Source organism: Phalangium opilio, unplaced genomic scaffold (assembly GCF_054372755.1).
Source record: "Phalangium opilio isolate 3A_F unplaced genomic scaffold, DU_Popi_V2 ptg000070l_1, whole genome shotgun sequence".
Lineage (NCBI taxonomy): Eukaryota > Metazoa > Arthropoda > Arachnida > Opiliones > Phalangiidae > Phalangium > Phalangium opilio.
Window position 1 is genome coordinate 8,520,595 of NW_028324182.1, and position 23,770 is coordinate 8,544,364.

At 38.6% G+C, this 23,770-nt stretch overlaps 1 protein-coding gene across 2 annotated transcripts in view; it reads left to right on the forward strand.

Moving 5' to 3' along the window:
* The first annotated feature begins 678 nt into the window (after window positions 1–678).
* Window positions 679–23,770, forward strand: part of LOC149661411 (protein turtle homolog B-like) — a 58,122-nt gene continuing 35,030 nt past the window's right edge. Inside the window, exons 1-7 of one of the 2 annotated variants that reach the window (XM_089842918.1) lie at window positions 681–1,247; window positions 1,355–1,603; window positions 5,748–6,080; window positions 7,007–7,117; window positions 9,061–9,264; window positions 10,607–10,903; window positions 15,638–15,928. In XM_089842918.1, coding sequence (XP_089699044.1) covers window positions 1,519–1,603; window positions 5,748–6,080; window positions 7,007–7,117; window positions 9,061–9,264; window positions 10,607–10,903; window positions 15,638–15,928 — 1,321 coding nt within the window. In that variant the 5' untranslated portion in view covers window positions 681–1,247; window positions 1,355–1,518. Of the gene's footprint in view, window positions 1,604–5,747; window positions 6,081–7,006; window positions 7,118–9,060; window positions 9,265–10,606; window positions 10,904–15,637; window positions 15,929–23,770 lie in introns of both variants that reach the window. The other variant, XM_089842919.1, reaches the window with a different exon arrangement.

Sequence of the window (23,770 nt, forward strand, 5' to 3'; positions counted from 1 at the left end):
AATAAAATTCAACCGTAATCTTCGCCTTGAACCATAAACGCGTAATATTTTGAACTTTCTTTCTTATTGAAAGGCCATGTTGCCCATAATTCCTCTGCAGTTATTTAGTCCAAGTCGCTCATAACCATGGAGGTTGGAGTTAGGATAAGGGGGTCAGTATCCCGTTATGTACAGAAACGATGAAAAATATATATAAATCCGTGGCACGAAGCCTTTCCGGTATATATCGGCTGTCACGCTGGGAAGCGCGCTTTACGGGATAGGATAGGGCAACGATCCCCCCTCTTATAACTGCCCTAGCCCTCGCAACCACGATGCACCGAGAGAAAGCGCGTTTTTAGGGGGACGTTTACACTATAGTAAGCCTAAGGATGGAGTAAGGGAGCTGCGGGCGCCAGAGAACGCCATGCACGAACTTAACAAGGGAGCGGAGCGCCTCTGGATAGTTTGGATGGGATCCGAGCTTTTTATCGATTTCTCTTTCTCTCTCTCTTGCTTCCCCCAAAACTTGGCTTGCGTTTTCCCCAGTCTCCCTCAAAACGTATAACCCGCGAACACCCCAGCAAGCGCTTCGCTCCGACTGTTCACCCCCGTTGTTCATTCGCTCTCCGCTCGTGGACCAGTCCTCGAAATTTTCGATCCGAGCGAAAGCGCGAACCGCGTTCTCATCCGGACAACTCAGTCGGTCGAGAAAGGAGCTACGAGCTGTGCCGGATTTTCTCTTTTAAACACTCGGCGCGATTCTCTCTCTCTCGCATCTCCTGAACGTACTTCCTTAAAGCGAACGAAGATCTGGTAGAGATTTCTCAACCCCTTTCTCTTCTCTTTTCCTGCGTACTTCTCCTTTTCCTTTGGACGGAAAACTTGTCGTTTTTCGACCCCAAAAGTGGCTTGTTTTTTTTCTTTTCGTCGGTCAAGTCATAACTCGATCCGGAGGCGTTTATAAATCGGAAAGTGTCACCGTCTTCTCCGTACGTCGGAAAAGTGTTTGTGAAATAACTGGTTTTGTTTATATAAATCGCAGCGAGTCAATTTACTCTTTCGGAAAGAGAGAAAAAGTGCGTTTCACTTCAGGCGTTATTTCTTGGATTTTTTTATACTTTTCACGTCGTTTAACTCTGTAATCTCACGATAAAGGGTTTCGGATATATTGGGTTTTAAAATACCCCTACACGAATTGTAACGAAACTTAGTGATCCATTTTGAAGAAACTATTCTCTCCAAAAAAATCAGTGCTCCGTCATTGGGTATTCAAGCAACCATATAATTTTCCGGATTTCGCGGAAAACTCGATTCCATTGCTTGATTAATTAACTCTCGGGTTTTGTCTCTTTTTTTTGCATCGTCATTGTAGGCGTGAACACACTTCGATAAGAAAATGACGGCTTTTCCGGCTGAGACTTGAGAGATTCTCTCACCACAGAGGGATCTCGATTAAAGTCCATTGGTACTACCAAAACAACCGTTGTCTCAACTACCATCTTCTGGCAAAGGACTTAGCAAGAGCTGGGATGTGGGATGTTGAGCGGGCGACTACTTCGGATGACCACGACGACCGTCTTGTGTGGAATGGTCTGTCTCTGGTTTAGCCGAGTTCTTTGTGGTAAGAAACGCATTTTTCAATCACTTAACCGTTAAACTAATAAAGGATGTGCAGTGTATCCTAAGATCTTTTACGAAATTATGTGGAAATGGACTGATAAAAGTTTCAATTTAAATTTGGGTTGGTCATTAGCAGCTGCGCTTCCAAGGTCTTCTTGATCTTACAGCTTCTTTTGTGTAGTGTAGATGTATAGTTTTTAATAACCAGGGTAGGGTAACGGTATCAAAGGCTGGGAGGCGCCGCCGGCCGGTCAGCTAGCTGCCTTTAGTTTCCCCAAAATTCCTATAACTCATGCTCTAACTCCCCGGTTCATCCATCAAAGTCGTATAATTCTCCGGGGTCTAGCTCGTGGCTCTCTCTTTCCCTCGGACTTTCTCTCTGTATTTAGTTTCAATGCTCGTATCGCATTTCATATCTTTATTATAACCGTATTGTATTATGTAGTACCTACACCTCTCTTACTTCCTTTAAGTTTGTTAAACAACTCGAAATTCGTCTTATAATTTAATCCTAGCCTTTAATCAACTGCCTGAACTTTAATGAATTAGCAAAATGTTCGTAGCGACGCTCCTGAGGCCCTGAGGGGGCCTTAATATAATTATATTTTCCTAATCTACTCTTAAAATCTTCGGAATTTACTTTATGAATAGAATTTAAGTAATTAAGTACGTAGTACCTGAGTTAATTAGCAATTTGTTTGTCTAGGAAAGACTTGGTTTGCTCCAAAATTTCCATTGGAAAATTGCTTTTCCTTTGAGGATTGTGGGGCAAACCAAGCCTATATTAACCAACTAATTGTTAGGGAAATAATTAGTTCAATCTCTGGTAAGGGTTTCTTAATTTTCCATAGCCCTTACAATGGGTACCTTTTATTCTGAACCTTAAAGTGCTTCAGGTAACATACACTGAGCCCTTGGGCGTCGTCAAAACTTCTCAAATAGTTTTACATCGATTTTACAACAAAATATATTCATCTATCGCTCTTGTTTTATTTTATCTATGTTGAAACTAAATTACTTACGTTAACAAGTCACGAAAATTTGATTCCGGACTTTAGCATTTTCAATTTTTTATTTCTGTGAATGAAAACTCCAAGCTTAGTTAAAGTTAATATATCACAAATCATCTTTAAGCACCGTCCATAATAACCACGGTTAAAATTAGCATATTTGCATAGAAACATAGATCCACGCTTAAGAAATTTTGAATTTATGTTCAATATTCCCAAAAAGCTGCTCAAGGTTAAAAGCTGGGCTGTTATTCATCTTACAAGCCTCGTTTCCCGTTCTTTCCCTCTTTAATTAAAGAATTTCTATGCGCTCTTAGGCAAAATATAATTTTCCCCTCTATAAATTCCAAAATTTATCACCTTCACTTGGGAATGTTGTCGAAACTTAAAGTTGTTTTAGTAAATATTATTCCAAAAATATATTCTTTAGAAGATTTCGGTTTACTAGGTCACGACGAGGGTTTGCAGCCCAAACTTACCTTAATTCTTAGCATTCGATGGCGTTTACGTAAATATTACGTACTTAAAATTTCGTACGTGTGAATATGAAGGAAAATCTTCTCACAGACTCTGTTTATAGAAAGAGAAATTTTAACAAGGCTTCGTGTTTACCGGGAGGTGTCTTAATAGCCCCGTTTAAATTTAAACGGCGCCGTGCTAACATCGCGTGAGACAGAAGCGTTCTCTTCACTTTATCCTGAATTAACTTTAACTCTGTTTGACACGTTAGGTTACTTTCATTTTAGGTTTACTTTTCCAAAAAATATTTTAAATTACCGCGGTAAGGTTAAAGAAGAAATCTAACGTGCTTTGAAACGTACCTTAACTTAGAAGTCATATTTATTTTTGACTATACGTCATTTCGTAAATGGTTCCTGGGTTTTCTCAGTGGCTTTACTCGTAATATTCTCAGGTCATGGAGTACTGGAGATCGTCTTGGATCGAACGTTCAATTTAAATATGAAACGATAGGCCGATGTTACGCGCTAGAAGCCTTTGGCGGGTCGCATTGCGGGAAGGCGAATCTCTCCAAAACCCCTTTCCTTATATTACACACTTAGTATCTTGGGGCAATTATTAACCGCTCGCGTTTTCCGCGCTGGTCAACCCTTCACGGAGTTTATGCTAAACGAATGGAAGTAATTGAATTCCAACAAATTAACCGATGGCTATTGGATAAGAATGTTTCCTTAAACAGATTATCGGCCTGTCAAGTCGAAACAGACTTCTTGACAACTCAGCCTGAAGCGAATCTATTAGGATGTATTCCATCGTATGACTTAAACCATGAACGTTAGTTAGAAACCTGATACCGTGTACGTTTATTAAATCAAAGATAACGTACGTACGGTACGGTTTGCTTTAGGAATAAATTAGTGTCTTGGACATGTCAAAATGTACACTAAGGTTAGCTTTGAATTTTAAGTACAACCAGATGGAGTTAAACTCGAAGTTATAAATTTTTAGCTACATGTGTTTCGATTCTTTCCAGCTGCTATAGTGTCAGAATAAATATATGCCACTATATCCGTATATGTTGTATATAAGTTCATATTTAGGCCACACACCTATCTTACAATATAAACTGAACTAATTTCACGTATCTCAGAGGACCTACAAAACCCTTAATCTATCTTATGCTAATTAGTAGAGATTAGTTTTCGGCGTTCTCGCGATAGGGTTTAAGCAAACAGGAATAATATTCTAAACTATATCTATTCTTAGAATTGTTATTATGTTAGAAAGTCAATGTTTTGATTCTAGAAAAGAGGAAACATTATATGGTTTATGCCAAGCTTAATCGATTTCCCCATCCCAAAGTTTACTGACCACTTTAAAGATTTACCGATCTTTAAATCCTTTTCCTCTATACTTAAATCCACAAGAAAAATTCTTATTTCTTATCCCCATCGTTTGTCAAATGTAATGTATCCTCATCCTCCCGAGCTTTAAATTTAAACCTCTTTACTTTATTGGAAAAGACATTTTTACTACGCGATATCGTTCTTTCAGGCTAAAAACTTAAAGATTCGCGTTGCTTCATACCACTCAACATTCGGAAGTTAGTAATACAAAGAAAGGATAGTTTTAACGTATTTCTCACGCGATTTAGAGGTGGAGAATGGGACGAGTTTTTTTTCTATAAAAATACTTAAATACTATATACGCCCATTTTGTTCCCAGAAAAGTAATGAATTACATTTTTCTTCGTTGGAATTTGCGTGTCGTATCATTTCTCATGGCCAAAGACGATTTGCTATTCTGTATTTTGGAATATGTATTACTTCGAATAACACGCTTCCTTTAATGTCCCGATCAAATATCCCAGTAAAAAAATATCTCCGGGCTTATTATATCCGAATGGGAAAAAATATTGTATTGTTATTCCGCCTTTAATCCTAATCCGAAAGGTTATTTTTTGGTCTGAAAGTTTGGCCAGCAATCTTTAGCCTCATTAACTAAGAATAATAACGGAAACGCACGATGGAAGAAGCGCTCGGGGTCTCGGAGAGAAAGAAGGAAAGAAAGAGAGTAATAAGAGATCTTATATCTGGCGTACGTAGACGAAAGTATTTATTTTAGGATCAAAGCGGGGGAATTGGGAATAGCCACTAAAAAGCTATTGTTATAGGACCTATCGGTCATTCTATTTCTCTCGCTACGTTGCTTTTCTTCCCTTATTTACCACCACACACCCGTCCAGCTCCCTGAACCCCTGGATTTCTTCGGTTTCAGTTGGTATTGCGGAAGGCTTTGATCTTTGGGCTCTATACGTTTCTTTTCTTTCAGACGATGAAAGCGGTTCTTTCTGATATCGTAGGTTCGTAACTTGCGCCTAAAACAAAGTGTAGACAACGCAAATTCATCGGGATTAAACTAATTTAAATTAGTTCTTATGATAGAAGACCAAGGGGATAATCGACGAAGAATTTTCATTCTAAGACTAAATTAAGCTAAACAAACCAAATTTTTTCCCGAGTTTCCACACCAATATTAAATACAAGATCTTTAAACAAAGATAGACATTGAAAGACCTTATGATTTTTGAGATTTTTTTTCTTCGTATAATATCCAATCCCTTTGGTGACCGAGTTTTCATCTTATTTTCGTTTCCTTTTTTTGCTGGTTTTTCAGAGCCGCTTTATTACGCCGTGGCCGGAAGAAAGACTTCGCTGCCTTGCAACATTACCATTCCGCTGAACGAGGACACCGTCGCCTTAATTCTCTGGTATCGAGGGAATTCGGGAATCCCGATTTACAGTTTAGATGCAAGGGCCAGTCCCGTCAAAAACGCCAAACACTTGCCCGGCGACGAATTGGGCAGAAGAGCCTATTTTGACGTCATCGCCAATCCTCCTGTCCTCAAGCTGGACCCGGTTAAGGAAGAGGACGAAGGCGAATATAGATGTCGAGTGGATTATCGAAGACTTCGATCCGAAAATCGAAATCTCATGCTTAAAGTTATAGGTGAGTACAACTAGACTCCTCTACGGTAAATTCCGGAACCCGCATTCGGACAGAATAAATCAAATCTTAACTATTGGAATATTATTTTAAAGAATGTTTAATTTAAATGAATCGTGTCCTTAAACGTGTTTGCCTTTACGAAGAATTATCATTCACTTTATCCTTAATCAATTTCGAGAGTAAACAAACAGCTCGAGACGACGAATTTAATCAAATAACTGGCGCGTACTGTTTTATTCGTTTACCCAAGATAAATTAGATCCGAATTTCCTCTTCTTATATTTTTATTGGATAGTTATCGACTTTCCAGCGAGGCTCAACTTCATTCAAAGTTATCAAAGGCTCTATGTAATTTAATTTGGATATTTTACACTGAATAACTTTCACGATAACGCTTCGGGTTAGTTTACTTTCACGGCAGAAAAAATTGCCGGCACTGCATGCCACGTTTATTGAATTTCCTTTTTTACTATATACTTATTTCTTGGGTTCGATGTTATATTTCTCAGAGCAAAACTAGACGACGAGCTAGAGGGCAAAAAGGGATATATTGACTTAACTGATTACTGTCACGGTTTCGTGCCGGCTCGATATTGGCCCGTTCAATGCTTGAGTTGCCGTGAAAACCGTTGTTTGAGAATTTTTTCTTATTTTTTTCTTACCGTCTTTCTTGCTCTATTGGTATTTTTGCAAAGTATAAGCTTTTCATTCTTCTAAGTAAACTTCGAGAAAAAATGGCTGAGGACAGAATCTATGATATCTCAGTTACGTTTGACTTACTAGCGGAGTTAGCTTTTCCCAGCAAATACATTATAGTTGAAAAAGACCCTTTAAGATTCCTCGCATACGTCTTCTGTATTCCAAAGAATACGTTGACCTTTTGATCATCAGTTATACTCAATTAATTGTATTCTTTCCTGTTGCAGTGCCTCCTGGTGAAACCATTATCAAGGACGAACACGGTCAAAGGTTACAAGACGTCATTGGCCCTTACGACGAAGGCACTCATTTAACACTCGTTTGCGAGGTGGAAGGAGGTATAGTCATTTATTCATTGCTGTACTTGTCCGGGCCGTCAGTTTTTCTGGGTTCTTGCATTAATGGTTCCTAGCTAGTAGGACTTATTGTCAAAATAATAGATATTCAGGGCGGAAGAACCTCCCATATTATTAGGACCAGTATGAAGTCAAAATTTTGAACTAGAAATGTTAAAACACTTAATGTGGTGGTGATACTAGAAACATTTCGAGGGGTTTATGTTCGCTTCCCAGTCTTGTTCTGTCCATTCTGTGTTGCCCATTTCTAGCCTTTTAGTCTCACGTTCATCATTTCCTCGTTTGGTTTAGGACCTTCGAAACGAGTTCCATTTTCTAGATAGCGGGTTATTTTCTCTGGACATTTAAATGGATGATAAATAGTTTAATAATAACGGGGTCTCAACGTCTTTTCTTTGTTTCTTCGTCGTCCATTGTATGTTATTGTCTCTCGCGACCCCCCAAAAATGTCGCTCGATGGGGAAAAGAAAAGGGGTAATGGGACAAAAGGTCTTACATAATCTTTACGAAGGCCTTTCTTTATCAAAATGGTCCGGGTTCCTTCGTAGCCTAAGACGGTTCGGAAAAGCCGAAATCAATGGAATGAAGAACGAACCAGTGTGGCTAATTTCCCGGAACGTCGTTCATTGATCGCCGCATCTCACTTGTAGCCTCCTCGGTCACGAGTCCGCGACCCTCTCTTCTTTCTCTATTGCGCCACGCGAACCGTCGCGAATGGCAAGCTATATCGGCTGCCCTATTCTTTTCCGCAATGACGTTGTCGATTGATCAAAATAAGATTCAACCTCAGAATGCGCCCAAAGCTCAGTAAGAAACAACCCGCCTTCAGGAATAAATGTTTATAAAATTGGTTTATTGTTCTTCATAGATACTACAAGTACTTTGATTGTTAATTCGCTGTCATCGAGGTTAGGCGTATTTATTCACGATACTATTTCGTAACTTCATGGTTTCAGACAAATTTTTAACTCTTTTTTTTTTCCTCTAAGCGAAGAGAGATAAAAATTGTCGATATACTCGATGGGATTTTAGAAATTTTTCGATCGTGATGTTGTATAGAGTTAAAATGACGTTCGGTTTCCGCGCGCGTTCTGTATCGAAGCGAGATTGCTTGGAGTTAATGGAACCGAATTAGCGTCTCTATTTCTCCCTCGATCCTCGCGGGTTTCGATGATCGAGCTCCTTTTTCGGAACGAGGGAAGAAATAATAACCCTAACGGACGGTCGTTCGAATGTCTTCTCCGAAATTCTATTATAGCTTTTTTGCCCGTTGGTTCTTCCATCGAGGCCAGAGAGGGTCCTCACAAAAGACGGCCCGTCGCGAAAATCCATCACAGCCTCCGGAATCGCTAGGCGCTCCATTTACGCATTGGGTTATCGGAACGAGGAAAATGCTTGATAATTTCTTATCTCGCGCCTCAGTACAGAGCTTTCCTTATTCCAAATTACATCACGCTGGCTCAATGATCCCGCCTTCTTTTCGCAAAAACCCGTCGCGATATACCCTACTCCTTTACGGGTGGCTCGCGTGCCAAACCATTCTTTGGGTCGAAAGGGAAGATGGGAAAAATCCTAGACGTAATAATTACGGAGTATTCGTTCCCGTAGAGTCCCTTTTTGTGTCCAGTTATGGTTTGTTTATTTCTCGCCGGTATCTAGACATCCCCAAATTATTTACTCCAAGTACCTCAAACTTTAGTAAGCCAGGTTTGATGGTTGATTGAGGAAAATTCGATAACTGTACAGTGTGGGTGCAATTTCAGGGTTGTCTTATACGGGTCAAATTAAGCCAAACACTCTGTATATTTCTTCCCCGCTTCACCACCAAAGTAGCCACTAAGGGTAGTCGTTTTTGAGGAATGAAAGGGACGGGAAAATTTCTCAGATATCTGGGACCAATTCTCTTTTTCGCCTTCATTTCTCAGGTCGACCATCGCCCTCGCTGACCTGGTGGAGAGAGGCGACACTGATGGATGACACGTATACCACTACGCAGCCAGGGGTGGTGACGAACGAAATTTCTATTCCTCGCCTGAAAAGGCACGATTTACTGGCCGAACTGATGTGCCAAGCTTCCAATACAAATCTTACCGTCCCCGTATCCAGCATGGTCTCTCTGGATCTCAACTGTGAGTATACCGTTCACCTTTCTCAATCCAACACAGGTTGGGTCTAACATTCGCGGCGCGGTTTTTAAAAGATGGTACGGCTATGAATGTCTCCATCGAGGAATGTTGAGTTTCATAAAGCGACTTCGTTTCGCTTAATTCGTCCATTGAGAGATTTAGGCCAACTCTATTGTTTTATTTCTTACGGTTTGTGGTCGAAGAGAATGCTTCCCTTTTCGTAAACACGTACACAAATTAAATCGTAGGTCAGATAAAAGATATTCAATGGGGATAAAATGGAGGTGCGATTTCTCCTCCCCCTACAAATGATAAAACCTACTTATACAGGGTTAAACTGAAAGCAAGTTGTATCTCCGTCTATTTCGTCTACTCTTTTTCTAACACTCGCTATAGTAGGACGTTATAAAGCTGTCGGTCCAGAAACGTTTTGTTCTTTATCGTCCAATTTTATTCTTTTCCATCAAGACGCTCGAAGAATAGAAAAGAAAGTTCTACCGGAATGTTATAATAACTTATACAAGTTCTATTTTCCGTCTCACGAACTAAAGCGGATTTCTTTCTCGTACATTTCTTCTTTGGATGGTGTCTCTTGCAGCAGTTTTTTTTCGCGGACTGTCTATACGGCGCTATTTTTCTCGTCAAGTTACTGGATCCTTTAGACCCCCGCGGATTCTAGGCCTACTCTGATATAGAGAAAAGAAATTGAGGCGAGAGTAAACCGTAGGACTTAGATTAATGATGGCTTTACGAGAACGTAATGGTCGGATCCAAAATAGGCCTAAGGGTTTCGCCGCGACGTAACGTAACGTCTCGAGGCTTTTCGTAACAAGCTCCTTCTCTTTCTCTATCTTAAACTGCGGATTAAAGACGGTTCTTTCTCTAGAAGCTTTTTTTTATTTTTGTTTTCATCGCCCAAAAAGCGTTTTATAGAAAAAGAGGAGAAAGCCAAGATTTATTACGACGAAATAACGAATTTTTTAAGTAAAAATTTTTTCCCTTTCACTTTCTTTCTATTCTTGGTGGAACTAACTTAGAACGTGTTATAGTAAGCCTATTTAAGAATAGTCTGCTCTGGAAACTACTATGATTGTTAATTGCGGAACTTTCTTCTAAAGTTATTTACTCCAAGATTCGTGAATTTTCTACGGGAGAGCTACGGTTCTTTATTCTTCGAACCGAGAGTAGAAAATGAAAGAACGAATTTCGGCAAGTAGAAGAAGGTGATTCGCCTTTCTACAGAAGGATTTCTTGATTAAAAGAAGAGAGGGTGGAAGGAGGGAGATTACGCGGGAGTTAATGAAGTTCTTCCCAGAATTGATTGTCGGTTATTTCTATTCCGCAGTAAAGCCTCTGGAGGTCAAAATCACGACCTTACAAAGGCCCTTATCGGCCGGCACCAAAGTCCAACTGACTTGTCAGTCGTCGGGCGCGCGGCCGCCGGCTCAGCTCTCGTGGTGGAAAGGCAAGAAGAAACAGCACACGGCCAAAGAAACCATCTCCCACGATGGCAACGTCACTTACAGCGTATTGAAATTACAACCCACCATTGAAGACAATGGCAAGGAGCTCTCTTGCCGAGCGGATAATCCGTCGTTGCCAACCAGTGCCTTAGACGACAGATGGATTCTCAACGTGTATTGTAAGTTTACAATGCGTTTGTTTGTAGTTCCTCAACACATTTAATACCGCGACAATGAGATACACGTACAATGCCACACGATCGATATAACCTCCCATATTTAATTATTTGACCTCGCTCCGAATATATTTGATCAAAATTGACTTAATAAATAAATACGTCAATATCACGAGTAACGTAATAAGTTTGATAAATGCCCGTTTTCCTATTATAATACGTGTGGAAATTTGTCCATACATTTTTTATTGAAAAACATTATTTACATATCTGCTATGAAAGCTAAGCAATATTAGTTTATCTGTTTTATCTGCAGAATTTTAGTAATATTTGGCTTCTAAAACACGTTTTAAAATTTCATGTTAGGAAAAAAAAAATGTTTCTATAGTGACCATATGTTGTTTTCATATTCTCACCAAAGCCCTTGACGTATTTAACTAACCACTATCAAAAACCGAATATTTAATTCTCTAGCATATTTAAAATTTATCGCTATCCGGTTTTTTTTTCGAAGCGTTAATTAAATTCTAGCGAGCTTGCTAAAGGGCTTAATCCTTTAAAGTGGTGATATTTATTTCCAAAAGAAATTTCTCAAGAGTATTTTTCTGAAACTATTCAAAACGGTTTTCGTTTCCCTATATAAAGCGCGTAAATTTTAAAAATCGGTTGTGTACCTGACCCAAGAATAAATTCGTTTATATAATGAATCTGTTAGATCGTAAAACAACCCTTTATACCGAAAAGCCTGGTCGGACTATTTAAGCACATTTATAGATAAATTCATTAAATTCATGTACATAAGTTTCTTTTTTCCCTTATATCCAATTTGTCGTTCCGGCCTGCTAAGTTAATTTAAAAAGAGAAATTCCTTTGGGACTTTTGATCAAATAAAAGGCCAGGGTGGCAGGCAAATCATTAAGAAGGAAGGAAACGTATCCCTCGTTATAAAATTATCTTCGATAGAAAAAGCCAACCTTAATTAAAGGGACTTAACTAATTACGTGAGCGAAAAAGCGACAGAAACACGCCGCTACTACAAGACGATAAGAGGAATTTCATCTTATTAGAAGCTGCAAGCGACTAATATACTTGTTCTAAAATGTGGAGATATTATATTAAGGACGTAAGGGCAAATATTTTCTTAGGGGTCAACCCTTTCGTGGCATTATTACACCCAGCGTCTATATATCTTTACCAGGACTGGAATCCAGCTACCCTCATAGGGAGACGACCCAGAAAGAAAGGCTCATCCGCGAAAGATTGTATTGTCTTTCCTTCTCAGAACACTACAACCTTCTTCAGCGAAATAATATTTCCTTTTACCCAGTGTATTTGCAAGTAGGATTTCCTTCATTTCCCGCGTGGTATTCTTGCCGAGCGCTGGATAGAATGTCCCTGAACACTCTTCGTTAAAGAGCAAGGAGGCTAACTGAGAAGGGGTAAAATGGATCTCAATGACATCTCTTGGTGAGCTAGGCCTATCTAGATCCATCCTCCGCGTTCGAAATCGTCCACTTTGGAATGTTTACCTTCGCCGGGATAATCCTACCAGGAATTGGCGTCGAGTTATCGGAGCGCACTCGGAAGGGATAGTGTTCCCCAACGTTTTCTCACCCCTTTAGGGCGTCTGCTTGTTTATAATTCACGATCTCCCCACCACTCTATCTCTCTTTCACTAATCAGTCTCTTCCTCCGGAATCCAATTTCCGAGAAACAAGCCAAAAGGAACTTGGACTAAATGCGATATACACGTTCCCCTCAATCATCCGAAATTCGTTATAAATGTTTAATTGCGGGTTGAATTTTCAATATAAATAGCTCCTAATCGAATTAGTTACAGTCGCGCGCGGTCTTATCTCGTTTAGCATGTACTTAATCATTTAAACGACCCAAAGCTAAAGCCGGAAGGAAATAGCGCGCGTCCTATAACTCAAATGATAGCTTCACCCCATGAACGCTGACGCGTAACCCTCGGGACATTTCTACACTGGTTTAATTTCGTTTCGGACGAATATATTTCATTTCGTTTCATTTTGAAAACCCTAAAATTCATGCAAGGTTTTCTTGAAAATTCAGGTTTTTGAATGACATTAACTTATTTATTCAACATTACCATAAAATAAACAACAACTGATTTGTGCTAAGAATTCCAATAATTTCCGAAAACGATTACGCAAACAAATCAAGATATGTTTTAAATTAAAATTCAACTTATTTTGCTGAAATATTTTCCCATTAAAGATCATAGCAAAGGTGCGTTTCTTAAATCACAGCCCGCATATTCGAGATTTAATGGTGTGCAAATCTATTCGGATCTCGGATCGAAGCTTTTATCCCTTTTAAAATTCGATAGGTTCTATATTCTCCCTCCATCTCCTTGGCCTCTTAATTTAAGAATCGGGTCTAAAGTTGTTTGGCTTGGAATAGGCCTCTTAATGGGCTGGGTTTTCGCTATGCTCGGTAACATTTAAGACGACTGCGTTTAGGTATTATATGGTCGGGTTTTAAACTATCCAACGGGGTATAAATATATATACACCACACAACCAAACTCGTCGCGTAGTGTCTCGCAATAACATCCGCTTTTCGCCTGGCGTTGCAACCATTAGGGCGAAATTAGTGTTAACAGAAGTTAAATAACCCGAAGATATCTTCATCTTTATTTAGCTATGTCTAGCTGTTAAGAATAGTATAGTTATTTTAAAGGATGGTTGCTGAAAATTCGTTTTGAATCCTATAACGAAATTGTTTTTGATCTACTAGTGATCAAATGTTTTTCTTATCAATGTATAGAATCATGCTCTAGCCCGTTAGATTTGCCCAGGAATAGCAGTTGATAACTTTGAGTGCCGGACTTCAGTCTTTAGAGTTTCCTCGGAGCGGGATATGTATAGAGAGAGACACAATGGTCTTTTCATTGTAATTGTCCCTTTCTCCTTTCGTAGTTCGATGGAATTGTCGCAACGACCCCGTTTTCCCCCTGAAGGAGGATGGTTATAACGTATAACGGTCCAGCCACGCGGTTTAGAGTTCCTCCCACGACTAAGTCTTTCTAGCCAGGGCTATAATTTGAGTGCTCCGTTGGTAAAAGTGTGTTAAACCCTGGCGCGCGCTAGCTCAACCCATCCAATCTTTCTAGGGCATATTTAGGTTCCTAGTGGCGTTCGCGACCCTTTCTTCCCCGCTTCTTCTATATTTGACCTTTGCCCGATAGCGTAGTCTGCTGCTTTCTAGCCGCGTGCACTCGCCTGACGCATTCGTATCAACTTCTCTCTCTCTTTCCTTCAGTCGACCGTCCTAGTCTGGAGTAGCTAACTTCCCTCGAAAATAGGCTTAGCTTAACTCTTTGAGTAAGAAACTAAGGATGTAAAGTGACCATTACAGTCCCATCATGCAGAAAAATACGTCTGTGTAATTTTTTTGCTTAAAATCATTGCAAGAATTATAATTTTTTTTCCATAGGAAGACTTTTCTAAAGTACTACATCTCAAAATGAGGTTGTCTTTGTAAATATGCGGTGCAACTCCGGTAGTTTCTTAGTCCAAAGGAAGACGAGAGCCTCTGGTTCTGTGGTAGTAACATATATATTCGTACAGTCGTCCGGCCCTGCCGAGGGCTAATGTGTAAATGCGCTGGGAAATGATTATCGATTGTCATTTTGGCAAACATTCTTCCACCACCGCGTATAACATACTCTTCTCTCTCTCTCGACTCCCCCTTCTCTTTCTCTAACTCTAACAGAAATTTCGACGAACGCTTTAGTCGTTAACGACGAAAAAATATGCTCTGGGCTTTCATTAAACGCGATGAACCAAAAAAAGGGGTATAGGGGAAAAGAAAAGTATGAAGTAGATTAACCCAAAACAATTATTCATAATTTGCAAGGAACTATCATTTATTGTGTAGCGTAGTCTATCTTTCGTTTACTTAGTTGCATTGAGTTTCTAAACAACTTCTATATTTTTTATTGTTACTTATTAGTCACTTAAGGCCTTCTATAAAGTGATACATTATTGAAACTTATACTAACTTATTTGCTAAAGTTATATAGTGATTTTTTATTATATCTTTAAACAAAAGCGATCTTTAAACAAAAGCGATCACCGCGTAATAGAGAAATCGCGTGCAGTTGTTTGTGAGAAATTCTAGAACGATATTACTAAAAATGAGGAAGTTGGTGTTTACATTGGTTTTGATTTTTTTCGAAGCGCTCTATGTAACCACAAGTGTTTTTTTCATGAAGGAATATAAAATGTTCAGAAATTTCCTATGAAAGTTTTTCGTGTTGTGGTTTTCCCTGTGGACGCCTATAAACTGCCTAGGGAGTAGTGCATTGAAGTTCGAGTGTAAAGCCACCCAACAGGCGGAAAATTTCTAATGTATTCTCTACCAGCGCCTGTAAATCCTTTCTTTGCAATACATGAAATATCCCTGTTCTAAAAGGGATCTCTTTGAGAAAGTAAATAAACATTCATTCATTCATTCGGGAAGGAAAATGCAGTAACAGTGTTTTGACCTATAAATATATCATACTCAGAATTTTAATTACATTTATTAAAGTAATGAATCGAGTGCTTTAAAATGGTATTTAATCCAGTATAATCAAATATTGCTTGGTTTTTATCAGCATTTTAATATTCTACGTGATTGTATCGAGCACTCGACCCAAAGAGAGTTGTAATACAGAACGGGTTTTCAGAGTTAAACTCCTGTTTTCTTTTTGATTCTTTTTTCTAGACGTGCCCCGATTAAAGTTGGCCTTGGGCGCGAACATCAAGCATTCGGCGATTCGCGAAGGCAGCGACGTCTACTTTGAATGCAACATCAATGCCAATCCGCGGGTGACGGAAGTCGGCTGGAAATTCCGGGGAGAGCCGCTCTTCAGCCAACCGCCTAACGGCATCATCATCAGTAACCAGTCTTTGGTTTTGCAGAAAGTCAACCGAGAACACCGAGGATATTATCAATGCGTCGCTGCCAACGTCGAGGGAGAAGGAGAGAGCGAAAAAGTCATGCTTAACGTACAATGTAAGTTTTCGGAACTTCCTCTCCTCTTTTTCTTCTTTCATTCTTCCTTTTTTTGGAAGCATCTCTCGCTCCAGGCATTTGTCTCTTTACATCCGGTTTACACCCTCATTCCTACCACTTTTTTTTAACAGAAATACACGAATTATAGAAATTCCCAAATGAAGTTTTTCCTAATTTAAGTCTTATTTAGCAATTTTGATCTAAATTTAATGTTAATTTTTAATCTACTAGACCCAGGGCTGTTAAAATTTCATTAAACTTACAATTAACTTACGCAGCAATCACTTACCTTAACTACGCATATATGACCACTTTGTAAACTTTACAAAGACCATCTCTAAACAAATGCCTCTTTTCCTAGGTTTTTAAGCTATAATTAGAAACCTTTTCTTTATTTACTTAATGGTCTTTAATTTTTAATTTTGAGTGTAAAACTTTGTTAGTATACTTATTTCAAGGAATAGATAATTAATTTCCAAGTTCCTATTTCTTCTTTAGTTAATGTATAGAAATAAAACCCCATCACTGCTTACCTATCGCGAGCAAATTCGCTCGGGAATGCTAGCTTGAATATTTAACGGGGTCTTGTGATTTTAATGGAACCAGTCTCATTTGTTTTAATAAAGAGATATTAGTTGGGATTTCTTTTCCTTTCCCTCTTACTGATTTTTAGCAATCCGACGACGGGTGAGAGTTGGCCCACTAGGCTTTTCTCTCTAAATATATAAAAGCCCGTTTAAATCCGTCGTAATTACACTGGAGGATACTAGAGAGAAAGGAAAACTGTCTACTTAAATCTTAGAAACACTCCTACGAGAAAGAAGTGGGATGAATATACAGGGTGATATAAAAAAAGATGTTAGGACCGAAGTACAGTGGATTCTGGGGACAGTTTTGAATAGAAAATGTTCTATGACAAGTCAGTCTAGGGAAGTTATGATTGAATTGTTTTAGCGATAACCCCTTAAATTTAATTAGCATTGTCTTTCAATTTCCTAATTAAATCTAAGGGTTGATCCGTAAAACACTGCAATCATAACTTGTAGCACATTTTTCAATTAAAATAGGCCATACTGTACTTTGACTCTACCACTCTTTTAGCAACACCCTGTATATATATAAAAGCGTAGGACTTCGAAAATAGGCTAGGATAGACGGTAGTATAGTTGAAGGGGGTCGAAATGCCCCTAGAGCCCCGGATGGTTTTTATTGGTCCCTATCCGATGAAGTCTTTTCCGAGACTCGTTCTTTTTAGCTTCAAGGGGTAAAATACTTCAATAGAATATATTTATGAGTATACCTAATAATCAATTGACAGCAGTCAAATAAATACGGAAGACTATTAAAGGGTCATATTGGTCTAATAGTGCGCACCTATTTTATGGAATAGCATAAGTAACGTATCTATTGTTAAGTATTGAACTTCATAGTATCTGTACTATCAGCCATCCTTTAATAATCTTAAGCAAAATAACCAGTATTTTTTTTACATTTGAACTACGCATGTCGTAAATATCTCCATAAATAACTTAATCAGGGTATAAATTAGATGAAAAGCCACTCTTAATTCCTCGTAGGGAAATTTTAAGTTATTACATTATTCTATTGAAATTATAGCTGCTCGAAACAAAGCTTAATTTGACGTTTTAATTGATTTAGGGTGAATTGAATTTGGGGGAGTATAATGGGTTACTGTAAGTGATGAGCCCCTCGGAATATAGAGTAGTCTGCCCCGGCAAGTCCGTGGATGCGGGAGGCAGGGCAGGCACCCCGAGAGTTGCGCGGATCAACGGCCTATTTGTATCGATTTTTCTTTCCTCTTTTGAGTCACAACGTGATTACTCGGCGCTAGTACGTCTATGGCGTCACTCTCTTTTCCTCCTCCCACTCTTTCTCTCAACAATCCCTGGCCCTTTCTCACTCCGCTCCCATAGTTCGCCTTTAATCCAAAAGGGAGCCTAAAAATGAGGATTTTTCGTCTTCGTCCACAAGAATGGGCAAGCTCCCAAACTGCGAATCCGTCCCGCTTTAATCAAAAAATTACTCGCCTTTTCTCTGTTTTTATTTTCTATTCGCGGGGGAGGGAGCTTCGCGGATGGGAATTACATCTGGAGCTAGAACTGCCAAAGAGTTTACAGGGTGCTTTTTTTAAGTTTGAGGTCAAAATAAACCAACCGAAAGGCGGGGATTGTTTTCTTCTATATGTTATTTTCAAATAATGGGGTCATAACTATAGTTTGAACCGATCTTGTAAACCGTTTTGGGAAATTATTGAAAGAGAATCACTTTTTAATCAGTCTGTTAGTAATAGTTACTAAGGATGTTAAAAATCCTCCATTCCTGTGTCCGGTATGCAAGGTTAACATTAATACGAATATGAAGAGTATCTATTACATAACTATCGAAAATAAGAAACAGTTTTTAATTGTTGAAGAGTCGTTTTTGAATAATTCTAACCCAATGACGTTAAAAAACACCCTGTATATAATAATAATATAAGAAAGAGCTACAGTCCAACGTGGCCGACGGATTTCTGTGGTCTTGGGAATGGCTTTTCGAATATAGATTTTATTGATCCAGTTATTATTTGTATTTGCACTGTCTTTTCCCCCTACTTCCTCTGCCTCACTCTCCTGTTGGGTTGGTTATTCAGAGACAGATAGTAAAAGCAACTATTGTTCTCTTGTGGAATTGTAAACGTCGAGACTGTAACCCTATACCGGCATTTTGTCCCGTAAAGGTTGTTACTTTGTTACTGGCTCGAAAGTTATCGACAAGGGGTTGGATAGGTAGAAGCAATTTCCTAAACGTTTACGGTAATTATAGGTGAAAGCGTTCAGGCAAGGTTGTTTACGTCCTTATTTGAAAATTTTAAACAATACAGTAACAAAAAATGAATTTAAAAAAGCGTTAGACTTCATTACTGTCACAAAAAAGGTAGCTAACTGTAGAGTATGTTCATGCCGGAAGGACAGTTGTCTCCCAAGCAAATAGCCATGTACGCAATTCAACTTTGGGTCATGTGCCAGCCACCAATAGCTAATATTCTTTTTGTTAAGCTATTATTTGGGGTCTAGGAACCCCTTTATATCGACTGAGTCGCCCGGGGTCTCGTGGAGAATCGAAAATATAACTCGGAAGAAGGAAATGACTAAAAAAACGCCGGGATAGAGTCTGCTTCCGATTTTGAAACGCTCCCTACCTCCCTTGGATGTTTAGATCCTAAGGGAAATCCAGGGTATAACCAAACGAAACTCTAAATTTGAACTACCTCCTCTTAAAAACGGCGAATACACAGCGTGGCTCGGATCAAAAGTGAATGAGTGGAATCGGACCTTCCTCGACATATTTCTAGCTACTATATTTTCATACTCATGAGTTTTTTAATCTGAACCACACTGGGTACCATATACGAAAAGCGATGGTTAAGAAAAAAAATAAAGTGATTTATTTTTGTCCGGTAAAAAGTTGCCCGTTTTTAAAAATAAAGCCGTAGGCAAATTTTTATAAAAGACTATTGGGATTCAAAAAAGTACATTTTTTCTTCTGGATGGAAACATTCATTTTTGATGCAACACGAGGGGAAGGATTCTACAGTCAAATTCGCGTGTCAGCGGGTTAAAAACATCGGCGGAGGGATAATATGTATTTAATCCCGTAGAGAATACAACAGTAACTGTCATTTCCAATTGAAATTGACTGTATTAGATTTATTCGAACTCAGAAATTCAAAATTTGCCCTTTATCCTTATATATTAAAGGACAAATCGGACAAGTTTTTTTACAAACTCCAGTAATCTCTAAATATGTAACAACTATTTTTACATCGTAAGATTACTCCTTTAAGAATAACTTGGAGATTTATAAAAGTTACCAAACAAGCTTTTCGCGAGTCGGAATTTTCAATTCGAATGTTTCGGATATCTGGATAAAAGATTCGTCTGTTGTGGATAAAAGAAGAGACCCGAGAGTAGTGAATCATTCAAGGCTACTGCTGGTTTTTTTAGTTTCTTCATTTACAAATACGCTACACAAGGCTAAAAGGCATACGTGCCCCTAAAGATACTCTTCATTTCTTCGTAGTTATTCAATTATTCACTTTTCTCTAGAATCCAAGATTACTCTCTGGTGTAAGCGGTGAAACTTACTAGGCCTAGTTCATCTTTAGTTTATTATTTGCAAGGCCTCGTTAAACCACAATAAACAACGCCTCTTTTGGCCCAAATTCTTAAGGGAATTAATTAGGAAGTCAGGAAGAATACTAAACGGAAGTAATTGTAAACAATAAGCCCCCGTTTAACGTAATTAAATTAAGTATCAATTAATAACCTATAACTTCGAATTAATGAATCTCCTTAAAATTCTATCTAATAACCTTTTGACTCCCTAAGTGAAAAGTCTTGTCTGGTATAAGATTAAAACAATAGTGGTTTTTTTTACCCATTCCATTTTTCCGTGATAAATTGTACATTGTTAATGATCGGAAGGTTTTTTTTTATATTAAATTATAGGTTTGCTAAAAATAATGTTCGAGGAAAGGGCCATTTAAAAACTCCCCGAGGGAGACCACTGAAAGGGAAACAAAGGACTTGTTTCGATTATTAAGTTTCCTCTAGCCCTAATCTACCTAACCTAATAACCCTTCAAAGAGAAAAATATCATAATTATACAAAACTCCGAAGGTACATATACTAAAGTTTTCTTCCCAAACTCGCCAATGTACCGTCATTAACCTTTAAAAGGGAATATGTAAGAGAAAACATTAACTTATACATACATATAGTGCGACTTTCTCTTGTTCTGTGTATATAGTTTCCCTTTTATATCCCTTTTTTAACAAACACTGTCCCTTTAAAGGTGGCCGGCTAAGGTTTGAGCTCTGACGTTTTAACAACTTTATAGGCGAGGAACTATACCTAGGCTAAAACAATCGCACCGTAGAGACCTAATATACTGAAGTCTGACGCGTTTCGAGTAGAGTTTTAATGGATATTTGCATATAAAACTCGTTGACCAAGTTTTCCTATGTATAATTTATTAAGAACCTCTACACCTATAATTAAATGACACGAATGTAGTCATTAATACGGCTAGCAACTCTCTCTCTCTCTCACTCTCTTTTGGCCGTCCTTCTCAAGGACTCTATATTCGCAAGTACTAGAATTCACTGAGATAATATTGTCTCTGAGGTTGAACTATAAAACCTGAATTTCAACCGTAAAACGAAATATTAAGTATAAAAATTTTGTTCAATTAACTGTATACATATTAACAATAATATTTAGGTGTTAAGCAAACCGTAACACCTTTTTCTTTGAGTTATTTATTACCGCTAATATATTTTAGTCCTGATTCTTTGAGATTCCTTGTCGTAAAGAAGCCGTATTCGCTAATAAAACATTCAGAACCCTGATGTGAACTCGATTGTCTAAAAAATACAGCCAGACAAGGGGAGGAAGGGGTGGAATCCCAACAAAAGAGGAAGACCTTTATAAATTAAATCAATAGAAAAAATAATTCAATCCCTCCCCAAGGTATTTTCCAATTAAAAGATTAAAACAAAAGTAATTTCTATCCTTACCACCATGAAGTTTAACAACTATACCGATTTAGGATTTAAGGATTTTTTTTATTAATGTTAGGTATTTTTGATTCACGTGTAAAACGCATTCCTCCAAGAAGTTAACCTATCTCTCAAATAACCATGGACTAAAACTTAGATCCAGTGAATTATTTTAGAATATTAAGTGACGACAATTTTACCGTAGGGAAAAATTTATCAATTATTCTTTTGTCGAATCGTAACGGGCGGTAAGTTTGGATGGGGCGCGAAGAAATCGGGAAATATTCAATCCCCTCCCTCGTTTCGCGCCAACGTCTTACTGGGGGCAGCGGAATCGGATTACCGGATACTAGAGCCCATGAATGATAAACCCTAAGGTCGCCTTTGACTTCGCTGTAAGGTAACGCCTGTTCAAAGGGAAGAATCGATATGCTAAAAAGAGCTCCAGAAAGACGGAGGATGAAGCTCGGGATGAGAGTGGCGGGAGGAGAAGAAGAGAGATGAATGGTGCGAGAGGAGGGTTGAGATGGTGTAAGATACTTGCCCACGCGTTAAACTGTATAAAGAAACATCTCGTCTCTCCTTTTTTGCAGTAGAATATTCGGAAATTTTTTGCTTCCTCATACTTATTTTTCTCTAAATAATCCCTCCGAACGCCGGAGCCTTGAGAGAAGCTAGAGGGGTTTTAGGGGAAATGTGTATTGGCCCACACGCGCCACTAGAAATTATTCCGGAATCTATTCCCCGCGATTCAAGAACATCAAGAGAACCTCCTTTTTTACATGGAATTGTCTGGGAAAATATTATATTCCCCCATCTTCCTTTCATCTCTCTCTCTCTCTCTCTCTCTCTCTCTCTCTCTCTCTCTCTCTCTCCCTCTCTGTTTTGACATTTGAATCTCTAGCTCCCTTTTCGTACCCAAGTTATTCTCCTTTTCTGGTCCTTTTAAAGGTCATAATTTGAAGAAATTCTTCAAACCTAATAGTCCCTTCAATATTAAGATAGAATTCAAGGTTTTTGTAGAAATATTTTACATTAAGTAATGAACCTTTAATGCAAGTCAGGCATTGGTAGATTTGAGGTCCCTTAAAAAATTTTCCCGGGTTATTTTAACGCTGGGAAGAATGAGTGTCTGTGGCGGGAAAGTATGGATGGAAAAAGGACCAACTCCGGCTTGGGAGTTAACGCCTGAAGTGACAAAATCGTCCGGGTATAAAGTTGCGCGTGGGATGGAGAAGGAAGAAGCACGAACACCCGCGCCACGATTTTCCGTGAAGGTTTTTCGGGAAAAAAAGACCGTCGTCTCATCCTCTCTTTCTTTCTCTATCTCTCGCTTAAAGGGAAAACGATGTAAAAGGATTGGAAGAGGAGAGCTAAGAGCAATAGATGGAGGATGAAGGAAGCCCAAGAGAAAAAAGGCTGAGAATATATATTCTTCCTCTTTTAGCTAACCCTCGCTTCGTACATTATCGATTGTGCATAGATTAAATCGGGTGATGGTATACTGTACTATGAATATTTCAAGCTCACTCACGAATAGTGTGAAACGATATTGAAAATAATAAGGGTTTAAGTTCGAGGTAAAGACTATGCTAGGTCACGAGAGATGAGACTTAATTCTTGGTAGAAATGTATACATTCAGGGTGATGACTGAGGAGGGGCAGAAAACGCGGTATATACTTCTTTTTTGCTCCACCATCTACTTCGATGGTGGCTAATCTTTGAGAGAGGTATTGGCCCGTGCCGGCGAGATGAAAATTATCCCTGTGCGCCGTTTTTTTTTATTCTTTCCTTCGTTCTTCATCCTCGGTTTCTCTTATATAACCTCTATCCCCATCGTCCTTATTAGCTTCTTTTCGCATAAATAGCGAAGGAGTTTCATCCCTGTTTATTTATTCTCCTCCTCCATCCTTCTTCTTTACTCCCATTTTTTAAGGGAAAACCTAATTAAGCCTAGTTATCTTTAAGCCTCTTTCGTTGTTGGTTAGCTTGAAAGAGAAACTCGTTCGTCTTAACCTTTCAAATCCTACAAAAACTGTTGAAATTTTGAGACCAAATTAATGTATATTATTTTAGTTTTAAAGAAAAATTCCCTTGACTTTGCCTAGTTAATATTGACTATTTCAGTTTTTATCTACACTACGCAATAACAGTAAACCTTTACTAGAGTATTTCCGGTTTCTTCAGGCCAAAGAAACGACCTTCTGAAGACATGAAAATGACATAATTCCATGGAGCGTCAAAGGACGCTCAATGCGGCGTTTGAAGAAATTAGGAT